General features: G+C 38.5%; 1 protein-coding gene across 2 annotated transcripts in view; it reads right to left on the minus strand.

Annotated features, from left to right (window-relative positions):
* dlc1 (DLC1 Rho GTPase activating protein) overlaps nt 1-14958 on the minus strand; it is a 59378-nt gene extending 44420 nt beyond the window's left edge. The window contains exons 1-4 of one of the 2 annotated variants that reach the window (XM_087806366.1): nt 13457-14958; nt 10440-10568; nt 10265-10357; nt 1946-1979 (exon numbers count right to left, since the gene is read on the minus strand). In XM_087806366.1, coding sequence (XP_087662492.1) covers nt 1946-1979; nt 10265-10357; nt 10440-10568; nt 13457-14911 — 1711 coding nt within the window. In that variant the 5' untranslated portion in view covers nt 14912-14958. Of the gene's footprint in view, nt 1-1945; nt 1980-10264; nt 10361-10439; nt 10569-13456 lie in introns of both variants that reach the window. The other variant, XM_087806359.1, reaches the window with a different exon arrangement.
* Nucleotides 14959-21877: the final 6919 nt, after the last annotated feature.

Raw genomic sequence — 21877 nt, forward strand, 5'->3', positions numbered from 1 at the left:
TCCTCCCACAGTCCCAAAATATACAGATGTTGATTGGGAACTTGGGGAAATTGTCCATAGGTATGAGTGTGTGTGTGAATGGTTGGCGTCCTGTCCAGGGTGTCCCCTGCTTCTCACTTAAAGAAACTGTGATCCAGCCCCCCGCGACCCCCATTAGGGATTAAGCAACATCTTAAATGAATGAATGAGTGAATGCTATATCGATAACACGATGCATCGCAATACATTTTTTCACGATACTGTATTGATATTTGAAAGCACTTTTGCTTTCCATCCATCCATTCAGTTGCTTATTCCCTTGTGGGGGTCACAGAGGGCTGGAGCCTATCCCAGTTTCTTTGGGCATGAAATGGGGGACACCCTGGACCGGACTCCAATCTTCAACAGTGCTATCTGTTCATTTTTGTGTTGCAATTCAACTTCCGGTCATTACGTCCTTTGCGGCTAAAGGAACAATTAAATTCTGTAATATCCAAGGAAAAACAGAGGACGAGAGGATACACTCAACTCCAGCAGCTTGGACATATTTTTGTTGCAAAACAAATGAAAGCAGTTACGACTTCAAGTCATGTGGTCTGTAAATTCTGAAACACCAGAGTCAAGTACAATAGTACAAATTTATCCTTGTTCCTACAATATCACAATATATTTTATCATTGTCCCAGTATCGTGATGCGAGTTCTTACAGATTCTTGCCAATATACACCTCTAGTATGCTAGTAAACAACAAAACTCATTTAGCCGTACCTTTTTTCGTTCATTTTTCAGTAGAAAATGACCTCATAAGGAAAGTGATTTCATTTACCACGGTTTTGTTTTGTACGGCTATCTTCATTACGAATGATTTAAAAAGTGAAAACTTATATTTTTTTAAACAAAGTGAGTCAACTTTCATGTGACAATTGATCCAGATCCAAAGAAAAAGGTCAGGTTTGGACCATCTGCTCGAAGTTTTTGGTTGTTCGTGAGTCATTGGTTTTTGAATCCTCATTGACTAGCATGTTTTCAGAGAACAGACATGAAGACTGATGCTTTCACGGAGATGCAGCCTGCAGGGCAAAGAATGTGATGTCACAAATGTGCTGTTCTTGTGGGGCTTCAACATAGGAGTCTTTGAAGCCCCATAATGAACACTGTGCTTTGTGTCACGGTCCCAAAAAACCCTCCAACAGCTTTCTGGGCACGACCTCCCCTTTTTCAATCTGGGTTCCATCACACAAAGGTTACATAACCTCTTAACAGGCGACCAGATAGATCTATACAATGAATTGGATGACTTTCTGCACCGCATCAAGCGTAAGGACAACAGTCCAACAAGCAATATATGATCAGTAGAGGGCGCTATAGCAGATTGAACAGCGCCAGAAGACGTACTTCATTGTTTTGTAACTTGGCCAGAAACAGGTCCAAGAGACGTCTGATAGTGACTCCATGTCTATCATGAAAGAACGCGGAAGAAGTCATTTTTTATCGTAAATAAAATGCAACGTTTACACTATGATGCAAAGACAGAGTTTAAAAATGTGAACCCTTTTCTTTACCAAACTAGGACCTACTTCACTTCTAAAATGAATAAATACAGATTCGGGGAGTCCGAGTCGACATCTCGTCTGACTCTTATCTGCTCCAGGCGGCAGACTTGATGGTCTGCTAGATGAGTGGAGACCCTTATCAACACTGGCATCCAGTGTGTCGCGTACAGGTTCTGCTCTCCTCCCCTCCCTCTCTTGTCTTTTAGCATCTCCAGAACTTCACATGACTGCAGAGACGCCGATCATGAGATATGCAGGCGGGTGACGAACACGCTTTCAACAAACACACAACTTCACGGACACACTTCAACCCTTCAACCCCCGTAAATGTACCAAGAACAAACTGTTCCAACATAATTAATATTGTGTGATTTGTGTGGCTTGAGTCAAATTAAAAAAGATCAAAAACTCACCAGCTTTTCCTTTCTCTAGGAGGGTATACATTTTCTGAGGATAAAAAAGAAAGAGCACTTTAATACATTTCTTTAATATATGTCACACACATTAAAGCACTTGATTCTTTTATGATATCATGACGACATGGAAACATTTTTGACAGAAAAGACAGAATAAAAAGGTTACACTTCATTTGAGATCTGTTACTTAAAAACAGAACTCGTAAAAATATCTTCATCTATCACAAAAACTAAAAGGGCTTGACGGTACATAAGTGTGTGTGTGAGTGTGTGTGTGTGTGTGTGTGTGTGTGGTGATCTATTGGAATGCAGAGGTTTTTCTTGCCTCTGACTTTTGACCTTAAGTTCACAGCTTGACCTCCACACCCTGGTCATTGCGAACCACCACAACCCACTGAAGACTTCAGACAAAACTTGAACATCGAACGTTGGACTATGTAAAAGTTTCATTCCCACTCTCTTTTCCTTTATACATTTTCCATGGGTGTCGCTTTAAATTCAAGCTCGTAAGACGATGACGATATTTTAGCATCAGTTTAAACAGTGACGACAACGAGGCAGAAACAAATAGGTGGAACATTCTTAACCACGTCTATTTCCTCTCTGTAGTAAAAGGTCAACAAAAAGGGGATTATTTTTATTTCCAATATTAGGTTAGCCTTCATGCAAGATTTCCTTCAGACATCCACAGAGGCATGAATGTGGGAGGTCCGCGAGACTTCTCCTCCTCACACTAACAAGACATCTCAGTTCAACGGTGTACGGCCCTTCTATTGTGTAAACACCCAAGCACGAGATCCTGCCCATGACCCGTGAAGACCCGTGTTATGAATCTCCTGTTTTTACCAAAATGTGCTTGAGGGTCCACCAACACACACGTCGTGAAAGATGCACATTTCTATAGTTGATACTCATGATGCAGGGCGGTGTGGTCTGTGTCAGGTGTTCACCAGAGAGCTGGAAGTGTCAGCTGCCGCTAATTTACTGGAAGTAGGTTGTGTCAGGGCACTGGGGGGGTATGGTATGTGTTTGTTTTACACATATGTGTGTGCTTGTGGTGGCCTTCGACTGTGTGCCCGAGGAATTAACCGGAGTGCCCCGCTCATTCTGAGGCTCTAATCCAGCATAATGGCTTAAATATTTAGTTACGGAGTGAAGTCACAACCACGGAAAGAAAGAGGCATCTCAGGTGCGGCTGTTTGTACAAACAACCGCGAATGTCGAGCATCTTATGTCGTTTTTTTTTTAGCTTTTTACCTAATTGCTATCAAGTCATTTGAGTCCTTTTAGGAAAACACTTGCACAAAGATCGGTCCGCCATGACTCAACCACCTTCAACTACAGCTGCAGAATGTGTTTGTGTGTATGCAAGTGTGTGTGTGTGTGTGTGTGTGTTTGTGTGACCACCCATGGTTTCTGCTCACCAGGGATTAGGGAGCTCAGACTCACCCAAACTCTTGTCCCCGCCACTTAATGGAAACAGCCAAATTGGTGCAGATGGCTTATGGTCAGGTAATCTGATGGCTCCAGATACACCAGACGTAATGTGTGTGTGTGTGTGCGTTCTATCTCTCTCTAAGGAATCCATCTGCAACTCTGTGTCGTCACCCATTTGCACGTGTGCATGAAATTGTGGGAAACAATTTAGTTTTGCTTCCCGACAACCACAACAAAATGGTTTTCATGTGACGCAATGTATGTCAAAAGGATTGATCTTGTTCCTCTATCGTATCATCAGTATGTGTCTGTTTGTACAAAACTCTCCTTTTATTGAAATATTTACATAAGAAAATGTGCTTAAGCCCCGCCCACTGAAAACACTTTCTTTTTTTTGGAGATTAAATTTTGTTTACCCTAGCCACGACCACTATGTTATGATTGGTCAAGCATTGAGGTTTGTCACTGCGTGTCATCAATCCTAGAAGTCTCCACCTCAAAGGGACTCATTGTATAAACAAAGCGGGACGTGATTACAGCTGGCTGGAGGAGGAGTGAAGCCCATTATAACGTCATAATAGGAGCCGCTCTCGTAACCTCTCGTTTGCCGAGATTCCGGACGGGGGAGAACTTTATAAAGTAATAAGTTCAAATCATGGTCATGATGAGGGACTTATTGCATCTTGGAGAGGAACAGTTGAATTTGGAAAATGTGAGTGAGTCAGGAGAGTTAACTTTTGACATAATTGGCCCTTTAATCACATTATAAAGTGTCATTATGACTTTGCTTATGTTTGGTATTGTCTGTTATGACGCTATCTTGAATATAGATATTATTATCATCTTTATGATCATTTCTATCATATGCTGTGGTCACTGGGAGCCAGTGAAACATTCTCATTCTCTTTGGCTAAATTAGCCAAGAAGAGGATAAAAAAAGTCAGTGGATTTCATTGATAAATATTGAAAGACCCCATTCTAAATGAGGGCTAGGAGGTTAAACTGAAAGAATGTGTCCATCCCATGCATGTGGACTTTTAAGGCACCTGTTTTTTTTTTTTTATGGATTCCAGCAGCCATGCTTCTTTCATCCATGGATTTGTTGATGAGAGTGTGTGTTGTTATGAGAGTGCACTCGGTTTGTTTGTTCCGACTGTGATTTATGGCAGCAAATTATCAGTCAGCTGCAAGGGTGTTTCCAGATGCATGTGTTTAACAGTCATACCAAAGCTGAGCGTCAACAAGTATCTCTCCACGGCTATTCTTTTTATTGTCAAATGTTTGTACGACGGGGCTGCAGCAACAAGTTTTTTTATTGACTGTTGTAAAGTTAAGATTTATTCAAGAAATAATACTGAAATAAGATAAGACTGAACACTGAAACCCAATAAAATATAAAAAATCATCCAACAATAAAATATTAATTAAATTTAGATCAATATGTGCAGAAAGAAATTGGAAAAATAGCTGAAAGACCACCCAGTCTACAACCTAGAATCTACCTCTAGTGGCCCCTGAGCCAGTTGAGTTTAAAGAGGCCCCCCCTGGTTTAAAGAAAATAGGAACTAAGCAAGCAGCTAAAATACATTATTATTTGTTCATTAATCCCTTTATTTTAAAATGTTTCTTAAAAAAAAAAAAGTTTTTTCCCAAATCTAATATTAAAATGAATAGGCAATTATATTCCAACTTGAAACACGTGTTTTCCCTTCAGCACTATTTGTGAAGTCTGGTTTAAGCTGTGGTCAACAAAATGATATCTTTCGCGACAAATACTCATCACCAAGTGGCTGAATTGGTAATGTTCCGTTTCCTCTTCTTGTACAGAACATGATGGCTTTAGAAAAAGGTGATTAAAAAAAGTCCAAGTGTCTACTGTGAGTTTTTACTGTCTCTGTAGCATGTTAGCATTTTAGCTTCTGCTACAAACAAGCTTATAATGTATTTTCTTATATCAGGGCATCAATGAAGGTAGGACTTCTTTTCAGATGAAGACGAAGAAAAGTGGACACCGTTTGAGACTGTCAAATTAACATACATTTCTTCTTGTAAGACCAAAAAGACGGAAGGATAACTCTGAAAATAATTCCAACCTTCGTCGAAATGAGGGTGAGTAGAAATAAGTTTATAGTTTAGACTATTGTAACGGTTTATTTTCGCGTCTAAACAAGGAGTTATCTCGCCTGCAGTTAATACAGAACTCTGCAATTCTGACTCACTCTAGTAGAAGAACTCACATTTCCCTGATCCTTAAAACTCTTCACTGACTGCCAGTTTCTTTCAGGCTCAATTTTTAAATTCTGGTTCTTTCTTTTAGAGCTATTTGCTATTAGCTTTGGAATTATCTTCCTCTCCCTCTGTGTTTGTTGGATCTACTGACTCCTTCAAGAAACATCTGAAGACATTTTTATTTGTGTTTTATTTGTGAAGTATATATTTTAACTGTGTATTGTTTTTGATTGTTAAAGTGCTTTGTGACCCTGGTCTAGAAAGGCACTTTACAAATAACCTTTTCTTACTTACCTATTCAATTTGAATTTTGGGTGAACTATCACTATTTCTGTTGCTGTTTCATTGTCAACAAACTCATTTTCTCTATAAAAGACACAAAGATAATATTAGTGCTGTTGTATAAATGAGACGCTGGAGTGTTACAGATATAGTTAATAGCTAAGTATTCAGGGTCTTTTTTGGTTGCAAACTGAGAAGGTGTGGCTGGGGAAAAGGATGTTTTGGGCTCTGACGCTGCCAAAACGGAACACTGGGAAAGGACAGGGCAGAGATCTGCTGGAGACCTTAGCACGCAAACCACATCATTTCCATTGTCCAGTTGCTGCAGATAGTGAGCTATCTTTAAACACAGCCTGAAGAGAGATTTTTTTTTTAAGTTGGGTATCTTTGTGACTGTGAGCCTTCACTAGATAATTTATGATAGATTTGCTTAAATGCTAAAAATAAAGCATTGCTTATGAAACTGAACTTTAAAATGTTAAATTTGTTTAAAAGATGTTCAAGACTTCATACAACCAGGCGTTATTTATAAACTATTAAGTGAAAAACCCAATGAAGCTCATCAGAGTATTTTGTTTCCATGGAAACTCAACATAGATCTGAGATGAGGGAAGTGCTTTTACCCAAACTGTCTTGTCAAGCATTTATCAAGCCTGACAACAATGGCTTCTGCCTCTATTTAGTCACAGTGGTCTTGAGGGGACGTAGAGTATCTTACTGGCAGGAAGAGTCTGCGCTGAAAGTGACTGATTTGTTGTTTCCTACCATAACGTCCAGAGGAAGGTGGTCAGAGGTCAGCATCCTTCACCCGCCTCTGGAGTTGGCACATTGAATGAAGCCGCAGATTCTAAAAATAGACCCAAAAACCGACTTCTCTCACATTTTTTTTACAGGCTAAATTACTCTAGACCTTCCACCACTTCCTGACATGGATAGAAAAAAAAACCTGTTATACTCAACACAACACAAGTATCACAGTACAAAAAGATCTCTCTCTCCAAAAAAACGACAATGAAACGACACCTGCTGAAATAACCAGTCATTAAAACCTGCCAGTAAAAACAATCCAGGCAAAGAATAGTACTTCCACCATTAGTAAAAAAAACAAACAAACACCTGCTGTGGCAAATATCCGCTGGAGGTTAGCAAGAATAGGAGCCACCTGCTAAAGGCTAATAATACACAATGGCAACTCTAGCAAGTGCAAAGGAATCTTTACAAAAATCACTAAAAGACAAGTGTCACTGTGTGAGGTACACTGATACAACTTGTAAACACACCCATTATATCACACAAATCTAATCAAACCTAATATATTTCTACTTGTTATTATATTGGAGAAAAAATTGAATTGTTGGTATATTTATCGTCCATTTGTAAACTCATTAAAGTGTAGATAAAGACCGTTAAGCGACCATATTTAATACTGTGACTAGGGCCGTGTATCGATCGAAACTTTTCAATACCGGTACCAAAAATTACGCTCTATAATTTACTTTTTAAAAATACATATCTCGCGAGATGAATTCTAAACAAAAAACAATATTCAGAGTGCAAATATTAATTTAAGTTTCCACTACAAGATGTTTTCTTACAGAATAAACAAAAAATAATTTGAAAAATCCACACATTATTTTGATTCGGTGTGGATACCGAAAAATAAGACCCGTGTTTGAATACTCTGTATTACTGAAGCATTTCAATCGGCGGACCAAAAGAATAGAAGTTCTATACCCAACCCTAACTGTGACTGTTTTTTAAACAAGTAATATTAAAACTAGAAGGGACAGGAAAGAAAATCTCAGCGAACGAGAAGATACGAGAGCGGAGTCCATCATGGCATGATAATGGCTTCACTCCTCTTCCAGCTGCTTTGTTTATACAACGAGTCCCTTGTAGGTGGATACTTCCGGGATTGATGACGCGCGGTGACAAACCTTGATGTTTGACCAATCACAGTAGAGTGGGCGTGGTTATGATACACAAGATTTTGTTTTTTACTCCATGTATACTCAATATATGAGAAACAAAAATGATATATTTTGAAATTGAAAATAAAATTCTTGAACAACAACTTAAAAACAAAACAATCACTGCCGGCTTCACTTTCTTCTGTCAAAGCGGCTCTGACCTCTGACCCTGTTCCTTTCTCACATCGACCTCGTGTTTGCGTCATTTAAAGGATTAGAATTGTCTGCCTGAAAAGATTAAGTGGGAGTAGCTACACTGTGTGTGTGAAAGGACTCCAGAACTACTAAGAATCCTCTTCATGAAGTCAGCATCTCTTTGGCCACTATCAATCACCCTGCAGGGCCTCCACTGTAAAAAAAAAAAAAGGAAAAAAAGAAGCCTCCTGTTAGGGCTGTTTACACAAGCTGAGCCAGTTACCTTGGAACACTTCAGTAATGAAGGTTGTGGAAACAGTTTCCTCAAAGACACAACACCTTACAGGTCCCACAGTCCTCTCTGAAATAAACTAGTGTAACACAATAATTTAAGACACAACTTCAATTAATATATATATATATATATTTTTTTTTAATTATTTGTTGAATCAACTTTCTTTTTGATTGTTTATTTTTATTTTTATTGTACCAACTTTATTTATTTAATAATAAATAAATAAACAACTCTACCTAATATAAGATAAAGAAGTCTGCATTGGTCTTGATTCCTCGGTTCTGCTCGAAGAAGCCTGACAGGGTCATTAAGCGAGCGAGCACATCTTACCTTAAGTGTGTCCCTCAATGCCCCCATGGTACCCCTTCCCCGCCCCCCCTCCCGGTGCTGGTTTTTCACCTCACAGGCCTCTTTCCTGACCCCTTTGTTTGGGCTAACAGGTCTAGATCTATAGAACCAGCTAATTGTCGACTTTTGAGGTCGACAAGCTTTGCTAAGTGCTGCGAGGCGTTTCTACAAGTCGAGATGCATCCGAGGTCCAAACATGAACCGTTGGAGGAACATATTATTTTCTGAGCTTTCTCCAGATCTGTAGTCAAACAATGGAGAATGTAATTAACGGATTATAACAACATTCCAACAAGGACTCCTCTCAGGTCCAGAAAATATTTGGTATCTAGTAGTGATGGGGTAATGATGAGGCTTCAAGAAACATCCTTATTTTCAGCAGTCAGTAGATGCAACGTTGGCTTTAATATCATGTAGATTCTATCGACGGGCGATATAAATATATATAATGATATAAACCGTAGGGACGATAGAAAAATGTGGTCATTTCTCTCTTATTGTTTCTATTCTATTATTGCAATTTGTAGGCTACAGTGTAGGCTAGAGTTTTTATAAGAACAGACAATTTGGTACCAATTTGCTTCAGTATCGGACACACAAGTCTGTTGTTAGCAGGAGTGATGGAATTTTTGTTCGATAAAACTTTAACGTTAAACATAAAATGGAAACACGTGTTATTAGATCTAGAGAGACGTATATTCAGAGGGTTCCCTGAGCTCATGTTATTTGAAATAAACTTTACGTGACCTTTTCACTTCACGGTATCAGTCGGATGACGCTGACCAGAAGCAGAATGGAGAGACGTGTTTTAAAGGCAAAGAACACATGACTCAACTTCAAATGAAGTTAAAAACATATATAGTGTAGAGTATAGTGTTTTTGTTCATGAAACAAGTTTCCATCTTAAACATTTACATCACAGTTCTTTTCTTTTAAGCACGTTTAGGTTTTTTATACTTGAAGTGCTCATTACCACGGTTTGAATGAATAAATATTGTAGGTTTTGTTTTGTTTTTTTACAAATTAATGAAACAAATGTTTGAGTTTGTTATTATACCTGAAGGCTGCTTATTACCACTTAAAAAAATATGTATGCATGTTCATTAGAAAACAAGTTAAATAGTGGATTGTTGGTGCTGTTAAGCCATCCATCCATCCATCCATCCATCCATCCATCCATCCATCCATCCATCCATCCATCCATCCATCCATCCATCCATCCATCCATCCATCCATCCATCCATCCATCCATCCATCCATCCATCCATCCATCCATCCATCCATCCATCCATCCATCTATCCATCCATCCATCCATCCATCCATCCATCCATCCATCCATCCATCCACATCATCATCCAACCATCCATCCATCCATCCATCCATCCAACCATCCTCCATCTACTTAAAAAGTACAGGGTGTTTTCCAATAGTCATATCATGAAAATAGTATTGAAGTATAAGCAGTATTTTGAACAGTATATTTTCAAGTCATTTTTTGAAAACCTATATAGTGGAATCATTTTAAGAAATGGTGACAGAAGATTTTTTATCCCAAGAAGATTGAAAAGAGTTTCTTAAAGGCAAAGATTATACAGCCAAGGGTGAGGAGAAGGACTTACCCCAGTCTTTGGCTTTACTTGTGTAAGTTCTGAAGCAGAGGTAGAAGTAGGATGTGGAGGGTTTGAAAATGGTACTTTAACAGAATCCAACTCCTGCTTCAAAACATAATGAACAGTTCAATAAAAGTGTTTGTTTTTTACAGTGATATCGTGCAAATGAAATGAAAAATTGTACCAGGAGTTGTCGTCGCTGCACCGTGGGAGTGCTGTTCATAGAAGATGTGGCACTAAGAGCGTTCTCTATTTCCTGGTCCAGCTGGTCCAGCTTCATCAGCAGAAGTACCATCGAGTCCATACGGGCGTGCTGAACAAAGTTGAACAACATGAACTCTTATGACTATAGATGACTCTAAGGAATGGTTGAATCACAGTTGCAATTAAAGTTCAAAATGTGATTAACTGACTCAGTTTCCTTATTTTTTCCTTTCAACACCCACTTGCTTCTATTCTAACTCTTGTTATGTCTCTCATCACCTTCATTACAGTATGTGAGACTGAAAAATCATAGCAACAGAAATGATTCCACTGACATTTAACATATCGTCCAAATGTAGTCTTTTTTGAATAGAAACCAACAATTTTATAATAATATTTGTTTATTTGTAAATGAGCTTTCTTTTATTGACAATTGATACATTGTTGTTTATGTTATTTATGTTGCCTGGAGTCACACGGAGTTGAAAAGTTGAGTTGAAAAGCCTAACACTGACCTCCGCTGGTGTCTCACAGGTAATACAACGTTCTGGCCACACGTTTACATCAGCTCTGACATTCATTCCACGTTCAAATTGTCATGGATTTGTCTGGTTTGACCTTTGAACTCGAGCTATTTCGGTCTGATTCAAAAAGGAATCAGGAGCCATGATGTCAATTATGCAAACAAAATACAGTTTTTCATCCAAAAAAAATAAAGGAGTAACAATAGGGATTGTATCAGAATTGAATTTCCTCGGAGGAGGTTTGCATGGAACAGGATTGCTATGCACGTCATTCCAGACTCATGGCACGTCACCGACTTCACAATATTTACAATGAGACATTGTGCTGCGAAAACAAAGATGTCTTCACTGGCCGTTGGTCAATGGACACAAGTAGCTCGGCGACAAGTCGAATATATTCAAGAGGGGTATCATATGCCGTCTACATCACATGTATCTATTCAATTAAATGATTGTTTATCTTTGTCATTTTGTTGATACTTTGTGAATGGAGTGCGGGACACAACGCAGATGTTACCAAGTCATACGTTTCCAGTTCAGCCCCTAAGGTCTGAGGGCTTTGTTGCTAAAACAAATAAACATTGTAACAAGGCACAATGTCAGTTTAATCTCGAGTCATAACGTAAACCAGATGAGGTTCATTCAGTTAACAGGAATCTGCTATGACTTCATTTTCAAAGAGAGGATAATCACTTTCTCTTGTCAGTGATAACTTTATCGACAAATACAAACAACACAAAGAACAAACAGAGTGCAGACATGTCGAAAAATGCTAAAGTATAACCAAGTCATCCTAAATGGCTTTAAACATGTATTTATTTGCATTTAGGGCGGGAGAAAGTCAAATCTAAAACTCTCTTTTATTAAATCTTGAATGGACCATTTATTATTTTGAAATTTTCCTTTTTTTTCAAAGCTCAGTGGATGGCTTTGCTGTTGACTTAGAAAAACGATTGGCGGTTTCATTTGAATAATTATTCAGAGCCAGTGAATCAATAATTAATACAGCAACAATGAATGAATATACTTGCAATAGGTTTGCAGTTGCTCTGGAAAATGCAACAGCAATATATCTATTCTTCTTGTTTATTTAAATATGTTTATATTTCGGTCCTAGCTACACAGTAGTTAACAGCTTACACTTATGATGACATGAGAGCATTTGTAAAGATTATTGAATCTAACCTGTGGAAATATCATGCATTGGATGATGTTTCCTTTACCAGAAATGTATTGAGATGGTGTTAAACTAAGGTAAATTACATGATTAGTGGATAAATAACAGAAAGCCGCTTGGCCTAGAGACACGTTTGAAACTTTCTGCATGCCCTTATAGGACCTTGTTTTGCAAGTGAGGTTGAGAAAGAGTACATTTCACAGATCCCCCCACTCGCAGATCTGTAAGCATGTGAGAGTGAAGTCATTGTTTTCCAAGAAGCTTGCCAGAGTGTGGTACAGAAATTATTCACAGGCTCCACTTGCCAGTTGGCTTTCCTAACTGACTTTGAAGTGTAAGGTGCCAAAACCACAAGGGTTGGTGGACTTCAAATTCGAGTGAATCACAACCTAAAAGTCCACTGCCACGCGTTCAAAAGGTAAATAAGTAAGTAATCGTTATTTGTAAAGCGCCTTTCCAGACCAGGGTCACAAAGTCCCAGGGAAAAGCCTGCACAAATATAAAGGTCTTAAGGTGTTTCTTGAAGAAGTCAGTAGATCCATCAAACACAGAGGGAGAGGAAGATCGTTCCAAAGCTTAGGAGCAACAGTCTGGAAGGATTTCTCTCCTCTGGTCCAGAAGCGTGTTTAGGAACCATCAGTAGATTCTGATCCACAGACCTCAGAGCCCGAGCTTGGGTGTAAGGCTGGATCAGATCACCGATGTAAGGAGGAGTCTGACCATGAGTAGCTCTGAGATTAACAAGTAGAATTTTAAAATTGATCCTGAAAGAAACTGGAAGCCAGTGAAGAGTTTTAAGGATCGGGTGAATGTGAGTTCTTCTACTGGAGCTGGTCAGAATTCTCGCTGCAGAGTTTTGTATTAACTGCAGACTAGACTGCTCCTTCTTGTTAAGACACCAAAATAAACTGTTATAATAGTCTAAAAGAGAAGATTCAAACGCATGGATTATAAACTCCAGATCGTGTTGTGACATAATTTTCCTAAATTTAGAGATTTTTCCTCAGTTGAAGGAAACAGTTTCTGGTCAGTTTGCTGCAGTGTTGAACAAGAGACATGTCTTTGTCAAATACAACACCCAGGTTTCTCGGGCTCAGTTTGACAGAATAACCTAAGTCACCCAAGTACTGACTCAACCAAGGAACCTTACCATCAGGCGGAATAACCAGAGTTAAGGGTGAGCTCATCACTTTTCACTAAAGCAGAATTCATTCACATTAACTACATGCTTCACTTTTGCAGCTTCAACTTGGTCCCGCGGGTCAATTATCGTGCATTATGTACATTGATTCTCACCTTTTTTGTCCGCACTTTATCTTCTTCATGTCCCTCTCGCTCTTTGGTCTCAGTTCCGTTAAGCTCTGTGTCACTGCACATAACTGCGTGGTACGTCTGGTTAGACTCCCCCATCTCGCAGTTCCTTTCTTTTAACCGAGGCCACTGGCTCTGGCCATCTGCGCTGTGCGAAACAGGCGACTCACAGAGTTGAGCACTTGAAATCCCATTTCCCACATCGTCGGAGCCTTGAGAGGATTGTTTAGTACCTTCTGTATCATCCATTGCTGCGTTTAATGCTTGAGATTCAATGACACTTCCACGGCTCTCTTCATCCAAGAGAGGGTCCCCACTCACTTCTTGAGTACTACACAGTTCAGAAGAGTTATTTTCTTCGTATTGATAAAGCTCTTCAGATTGAGATTCTTTAGTTTGACTCGCAGTTGTGACCTTTTTCAAATCCGTTGAAAAGCATCTGCTTGTGTCTGCGGGGTCGTCGTTCATGCGACCTTCGTCTTCAAACAACTCTGCGTTGTCATCACTGGTAGAAATATCAGATGACGGCACTGGGTCGGATGTAATGTCTTCTCCAGATTCACCGCTCATCTTATTTTGGACATTTTCACTCGTCATCTCAACGTTAGAGTCTCCGAACGACGTCTGGAGGAGTGTTTCACTACCGCTGACCTGCTCCGACACTTCTGTGCCGTCATGAAAATCCCGATCTGCTCCTTCACTTAGACGTTTATGGTCATTCAATACATCCTGTTCTTCCAGATCTAAGTTCCAGGTTTCAGAACTTCCTGTGTCAGATTTTCCATCAATGAGTGACAGATCAGATCCACACAACCCATTGTATGGAGGAGATAAAACTGTCTTTTCTTCAGTGGTCGGCCCATCAGTTTGATGGGATGACACAGACGCTGGTAAATCCACAAGGGTAGCCTCGCACATCCAAGGACTCCTTCTATCCTCAACATCTGGAATTCTCGGCTGTCTGCTCTCCTGAAGTGAATCATGTGTGAGATGATTGCAGATTTGACTGGTTGTTTCACCTTCAGCATTTTCTTGACTGCTGCTATCCTTTTCAAAGAAAATGTTTTCAGTAGACACCCCATTGTTAGAGTAAACCAGCCCAGAGGTCCCATGATCCAGGCCTTCTTGAACAGCATCCCCATCGAGCAACGCACCAGTCGCGTGAGGGATGTTCTGTGAATCAGCTTCGTCGGAAGCGTTTCGCTTTAAAAGCGCAGACTTCCCTCCATCCACACTCTGGTGATCCTGATGGCAGCTCTCTGGCAAGGAGGCGCACCTTGAACGACGTCCCTGCTTGGAGCCCCGCAACCTCAGCCAGAGACCACCACCACCATCACCGCCGTGACAGCAGACCAGATCTAGATCATCCAAGCTGTAGTGGAGTCCTCTGGGATGCGTCACATGCTCCTCCCAACTTCTTTTGTGAATGGCTACCGGCATGGTTGAAGACCTTGTGCTGTCATAAAGGGATTTTCCTGTGCCAGGTGAACTGGACAACCAGAACCTAAAGCGGATGGAAGGACAAATAAAAACAGCGTTACTAACAAGAACAATGTGGATATTTACATATTTAAGCAGATAAGGTTAAGGTTAAGGTTGACGACAATCATTCCATTTTTCTTGAATGCACCACTTGTGCTGTGGCCTGTTTTTAACCCATGATGCCAGCATTCCAAATTATTGACACATTCTTAAGGGAGTGTGGCTGTCGTGTTGATGCTCCGCAGTGTAGAATAGTTCTTCTGTTTGGTCAGAAAAAGTGGCGGACAAAGAGTTGGTGTGAAAATGAGGGGGTGATTTCCCGTTTGGTCACACAACATTAGATGCTTCACTGTTGACTCAATAAAATGTGTTTAAAATATCATCACAATTTTATGTCAAGTTGGTTGAAATGGAGGTCAGTTCAGATACGATTAAGGAGCTATAATCGGTGAATTTGTGTCTTCCCGTCTTGACTATTGGAACAGTTTATTTTTCGTGTCTAGAAGGAGCTGTCTCGCCTGAAGTTATTACAAAACTCTACAGTGAGAATTCTGACCAGCACTAGTAGAAGAACTCACATTTCCTGATCCTTAAAACTCTTCACTGGCTTCCAGTTTCTTTCAGGATCAACTTTAAAATTCTGGTTTTTACTTTCAGATCTATTCATGGTCAGACCTTACATCAGTGATCTGATCCAGCCTTACACCCCAGCTCAGGCTCTGAGGTCTGTGGATCAGAATCTACTGATGGTTCCTGAAAACGGTTCAGGACCAGAGGAGAGAAATCCTTCCAGGCTGTTGCTCCTAAGTTTTGGAACGATCTTCCTCTCCCTCTGTGTTTGATGGACCTACTGACTCCTTCAAGAAACATCTTAAGATCTTCTTATTTGTGCTTTTTCCTGATTTTCTGAGACTCCTGTGTTTGTTTTATGTGTCTTTGCAATACAAAGTTTTTTAATTTCTAGGTATTTCTAACTGTGTATTGTTTTTGATTGTTCAAGCGCTTTGTGACCCTGGTCTAGAAAGGCTCTTTACGAATGACTGTTACTTACTTAGATGGAAAGACAGACAGAAGTTCATATTGCTTCCAAACTTTGACATGATTTGACAAAGGGTCACTAAATATGCCCACCTTTTACCTTCTCAATGTCGAAGTGGACCATAAACCAGTCGTTGTATGAATCTGCAGCCGGCGATCAGTTCAGCAAGGCTATATATTCCAAAACGAAATCCTTGAATATTCCACCAAACTTTCTCCACAATGAAGTAGCATGACAGTCCTCCACAATCCTGCGAGGAATGATCCAAAAGTGAGTCGCAAGTTTCTCTTCATTTATCCTGGGAATAAAACCGGTCCCCTGTCGTTAGCGTGAATCCAGATGCATCCAGTTTCATAAGAACTCTTCATTGCTGGTTTCTGTGAGAACGTTTGTAGAATCCAACCGACGTTCTCCCTGTGAAGCAGCCGCGAAGGCAGTCGACACCCCAGAGGCAGGCGGAGAGCCGGGGCACAGCGAGAACTCTCCCAAAAGCTTCCATCTTGATCACATTAGGGTTTTTTGCTGACGGAGAACGGAGAGTCTCGGGCGGCGTTAAAGAGGTGGGTTTTCCCTCCGACCATCCTCCCCTGTCCATCCCTCTCTCATCATCTCTCCTCCCTGCTGGCTTTTTCGACAGGGACCCAGTCATTTTAAAGAACCCATCCCCCCATCTGTTAAGTTACCCAGCAAACTATTAGCACTTATTCACTCCACCCTCTGTTATGTTTGCTCTCCTTCAGCGACAAATCTTTTTTTATTTTTTCCAGCCCCGTTGTTCAGCGATCAACCAGTGTTCCCATCCCATAGCGATGTATTTTTGAACCCAATCGGTCGCCACATTACGCAGCCTTCATTCGGAGGGTCCTATCAGAGACAAACACATTCCTTCTGCATCTAACCTCTGGGTCATCCAGATGTGAGCACAGGATGCTTCTTCTCAGAGGCCTTTCTGGGGAAAAATAACTGTGGAAAACAGATGTTTTTTCAAAGGTACAGAAGACGTTTTCTTTATCGCAAGTATGTAAACATTTAGTGCTATGGCATTGATAAGGTTCAAGGACAGACGCCTGCAGACGTGTCGGGCTTCAAGAAAAGAGGCTGAAAAGCAACATGCGTCAAATGAAGGAGAGGTGTGTTTCGCAGTAGGGGTGTTCGTGAATATGGATATGGCAGAATAATCGCGATTTTCTTCTCCATGATATTCGGCAAGTATATTGAATCGATTTCTGTGTTTGTAATTTCTGGTTTGCAAATCATATTATAATGTGTAACCCTGGTTCTTTAAAGATTTCTAGTTCAAATTGTGTGTGTAAAGTAAAATAATAAAAATATTATTTAGAATGGAAATATTTCATGTCAATTCTGGCCACTAGATGGCAGCAGCAATTACATCGTCCGCAACTATAGAGCATTGAAATCCCATGAGATCCTGGCGATGACTGAGGACGAGAGGATACAGTCGCGACCAGCTGCTTTTGAAGCTGATGTTTGGACATATTTTGGTTTCAAAACAAATGAAAGCAGTTGCGACTTCTCCAAGAGTCATGTAGTCTGTAAATTATGCAACACCAGACTCTCGACAATACTAAAAATATATCCTTGTAACTACAGTATCACAATATATCTTATTGTTGCCCCTGTTTGTAAGGTAAGGTAAGGTACAACTTAATTGTTTTTTTTTCCAATAGCCACAGCAAATACAGCAATTTTTCACAAAACATAAATCAAAATAAAATAAAACAAGAACAAGAACAAAGAAAAAAAAAAAAATAATAAATAAATAAATAATAATAATTGTGAAACATACATATCGCCAGACGCTTTATAGCAGGTGATTCAAGTCGAAAAGGAAGTAAATCGTTTGTGTTGATGTCAGAATAACTTTAAAAGCACACAAAACACAGGCATGTAATTTGAAGTCCTAAAAATACTGTAAAACCAAAAAGTAGCAACATCCCTTCAATCCTTGTCACTTGATGCAATCTGTGGTTAAGATACTCCTCTCAGAAGCCAGAAGTTATTTTAAATAACTGTGTTTGAGCCAAGGGTGGGTACGCAATAACTTGCAATATTCCTGAATGAAAGACTTGCAATGTTGATGGAAACGTAAGCTTACGTTTCATTTGGATTTTCTATTGCACTTAAAAAAAAAGGTCAGTTAGGATATGAAAGCTTACTCTCCTGTATCACGAGAGCAACTATACAAGATGCTTTATTTAACTGTACTGTGGGAGACACCAAGGGGTCTTGGCCTCTGATCATGAGTTATAGTGTGACTGTGTGGGAACAGGAAGTACGAGTTATTGAGAACACAGACCATAACAATCTAAAATTATCCATCTAATCTTCTTTTCCAAGAGTGTTGTTTTTTTTTAATGGGCAAAATGATATTGTTGATCCTTTCGTCTCGTATTTTCCGAAAAGGAATTAATATGACCGCTTAGCTGACGAAGATTTTGATTATTACATTCCTTGATGGAGCTCCGCACTACCGTTCTCACTGTGGTCAGGGTTAAGGGGAGGACACAGCAGCAGTGAGGCACACCCGTTACTTTTCTCACACAATTCTGTGCTTTAACTTTCTTAAGTTATAACACACGCTTTTTTGCCAACTTGTGGCTGAGATGTAAGATTTTACCGCAACAAAATAACACAAAAACAAATTAAGACTGAACCAGAATCTTAAAAATGTCAAATACTTTTAAACAAATGTAAAAACTATTTAAGTAATTACTCATTAATCAAATTAAAAATGGCTTTATCTACATTTCCAAGTAGATTTAGGATCAAATGTAATGTTTTTTAAACAGTATAAACTTCTTTTCCGAAACAAATTTACACACATTGAAACCGAAAAAACTACTTACTGAAACAAATGTACAAAAATACAACACATGTACAAACTTCTGAAAAGTATTTACAACCTCTAGAAACAACTTTATAAACTCAAGTAACAGGTCAAAAATGTCCTAGAAAATACTGATTTCCATGACATATTGACAAACTCTTAAACAATAATAATCATTGAAACATAAACCACATTTCCTGGATCAAATTAAAAATATTAAAACAAATCAAGCAATTTCCTGAAAAACATTGACAAACTCTCGAAAACAACATGTATTTCACAATTCTGCTCAGTTTTTATTTGTTTTAAGAGGAGATTCTCCAACTAGGAAATGGAAGATAAGGTATATAGAGCAGATAAATACTTACATCATGTACCTACAATAAATACAGTCATTATAAGTACTATCACCTAATGAATAGTACTTATAACACAAAATCATACAGACTGAATGTAAAATGTTCTGTGTGTTTGTTAGTTAGCTTGTGAAGATGACTCACATCCCAGACAAACACCTTCCATATGGTTTCGCTCTCAGCTGGGTGGCAGCAGCAGCTGTGCTCCATTTGTGCTCACAAACACATGCCCATAACTCTTGGACCTACAGCACCTCATTCTAATACTCTGGACTCCCATGCGTGCTTAAAAATCTGCTTTAATCTGTGTTAAACTCCCAGTGTTTGGACATAATGACAAGTTTCCGATTGGATATGACCGCATTGCTCATGCTGGGAATCTTTAACTTCCCTCACTAAAAAATACTGTTAACTGGATTTTAATATAATATAATTAAACTTGATTATTTAAAATGTAAAAGAAAATTAATGAACTTTTTAAGTAAAGCAAATTATTTAAAATAAAAGAAAACATTTTTATTACAATGTAAAGATCGATATAAGAATCTGATAGTATGGCTATCGATAATCTTACCATGTAGTGTTTTCATTTAAATTTGACAAACAGACTTGAGGACTAGTAGTGTAGATTAGGATCAATAGCGCCCTCCTCAGGCAAAGCAAAGCAAGTGTATCTGTGTTGCACAATTTCTGCACAATAAAACCAAAGGCGTTGCTCATAGTCAAACAAATAAAACAGTGACACAGCGTCAAAATCAGACTTTGAATTGATAAAAAACCCATCATATTTCAACATCTACAATTGCTCCTTGGTTGCCCCTTTGTTATCAGTCGTTGATGGGTTTTTTTTTTTACACTGGATTTATTTACGTTTTTATATGTACGTATTTAATTTACAGAACAATTTTCTTCTTTTTTTTTACAATTATTATTGTATTATTGTTTACACTGATAATCTTTTTTACATTTAATTTTTTTTCTCCATATTTAACTTTATACTGAATTTGTTCATGCAATGTTTTTCATATATATATATATATATATATATATATATATATATATATATATATATATATATATATATATATATATATAAATTAAAATGCATATGTAATGTGTATACATGATTGCATGATGTTTTGCATGGAGACATCCACTTGAATATCTGATAGCAAAATCAACCATTAACTGTACGTTGACCTTCTGGTCTGTGTTTTATACTTGTTTTGAAGTTGAAAGTCTTGTTCTTGGGCACTGTTGCCACAGCAACCTGACGAGAACCCTCATAAAACAAAGAGTCACCACATAAGTGGTCAGATGATTCAGCATCAAACAATGAGACATTTTGTATTCCATAATAGTCATCACTAATGTACCCTAAACATCCTCATTCTAGCTCGTTCTACAATTTGTGTTTTCCCTCTGGATCGAAGTTGGAATTCTGGTTTGGTGCAAAACTGAAAATATATTTTTAAATTGCTTTAATTTGTTGACTATTTTATGAGTAAAATGTTTTTATTCTTCCATATATATATATTTTTAGGTCCAGTTTTCTTCTCCCCTAAACTTTGTGACGCTTCTCCTCCAACAAATCTTATGTGATTTTGAACTTTCATCAATTCAGAGGGCTATGTTCTAGCTTTCTTTTATCTCTTCCACTCTTTCTTTTCTTCCTCTTTTTCTACCCCATTCATTTCAATGGGGAAAATCTTCAACTTCACTTCCACTTTTACCTACTACTTATACTTTAACTACTAATCCCACTACTACTTCCACTTCTACTTCTACTACTAATACTACTACTACTTCTACTTTTAATACTTATTCTACTACCTCTTTTACATTTATACTACTTCTACATTAACTAGTAATTCCACTACTAAATCTACATTCACACAGCATTTTCTTCTGGAAATGAACTTTCTAGTTTTCTTTGCGTTACACATTTAGGGCCACTAGATGGGGATGTTGACAGATGAGGGCGTCAAAGGCCCTACGATTCAATTTAATAGAAAGAAAGGGACGAATTGAAGATGTGGATAATATAGGTTTACAAAAGTCTCTGATAATCACTTAAAAATATTTATTTAATCTCGAGTAAATTTGCTCGTACGAGACGAATACTGTTGAAGCCCCTTTGTTTGTATTTGTAATAAATACACTGTGACGAAACATATTTAAATATCTATTAATTCAACATATTAATAGCTTTTAATTTTCAAGTTTATATTTTTTAATCATCCCTTTGGCATAAAAACGAGAATTGACTCGTAGATAGTGACGTAGTTTTGACCACTCAAATACTTGTAATTAACTAATGCAGAAATATTATAATAGGTTTATATTTACGAAATTGATCAATTTATTGAGCCCAGAAATGTAAATTTTACTCTTTTTAAAAAAAATTTTTTAAATTATATATATATTTTTAAACTTTCTCCAGTGAACGTCGCTGTGAAGTCAATCGCGTCGAAGCTGCGTTCAAGGACATTCCGAACCTCTTTCTAGATATTGTAAATTTTCCTCCTTTAAAAAAATTAAATCAACATTCACTACAGATTTGAAATCTTGATAAAGTAAAATGATCCAAAAACTAATTTTACTGCAAGTTCCCTTCTAAAACGGCATCCGTTCCTTAACTTCTTTTCAAAGCGAAGAGTAGATTTCCGACAGTTCTTGAA

Source organism: Callionymus lyra, chromosome 1 (assembly GCF_982586985.1).
Source record: "Callionymus lyra chromosome 1, fCalLyr1.hap1.1, whole genome shotgun sequence".
In the NCBI taxonomy this organism is placed as follows: domain Eukaryota; kingdom Metazoa; phylum Chordata; class Actinopteri; order Syngnathiformes; family Callionymidae; genus Callionymus; species Callionymus lyra.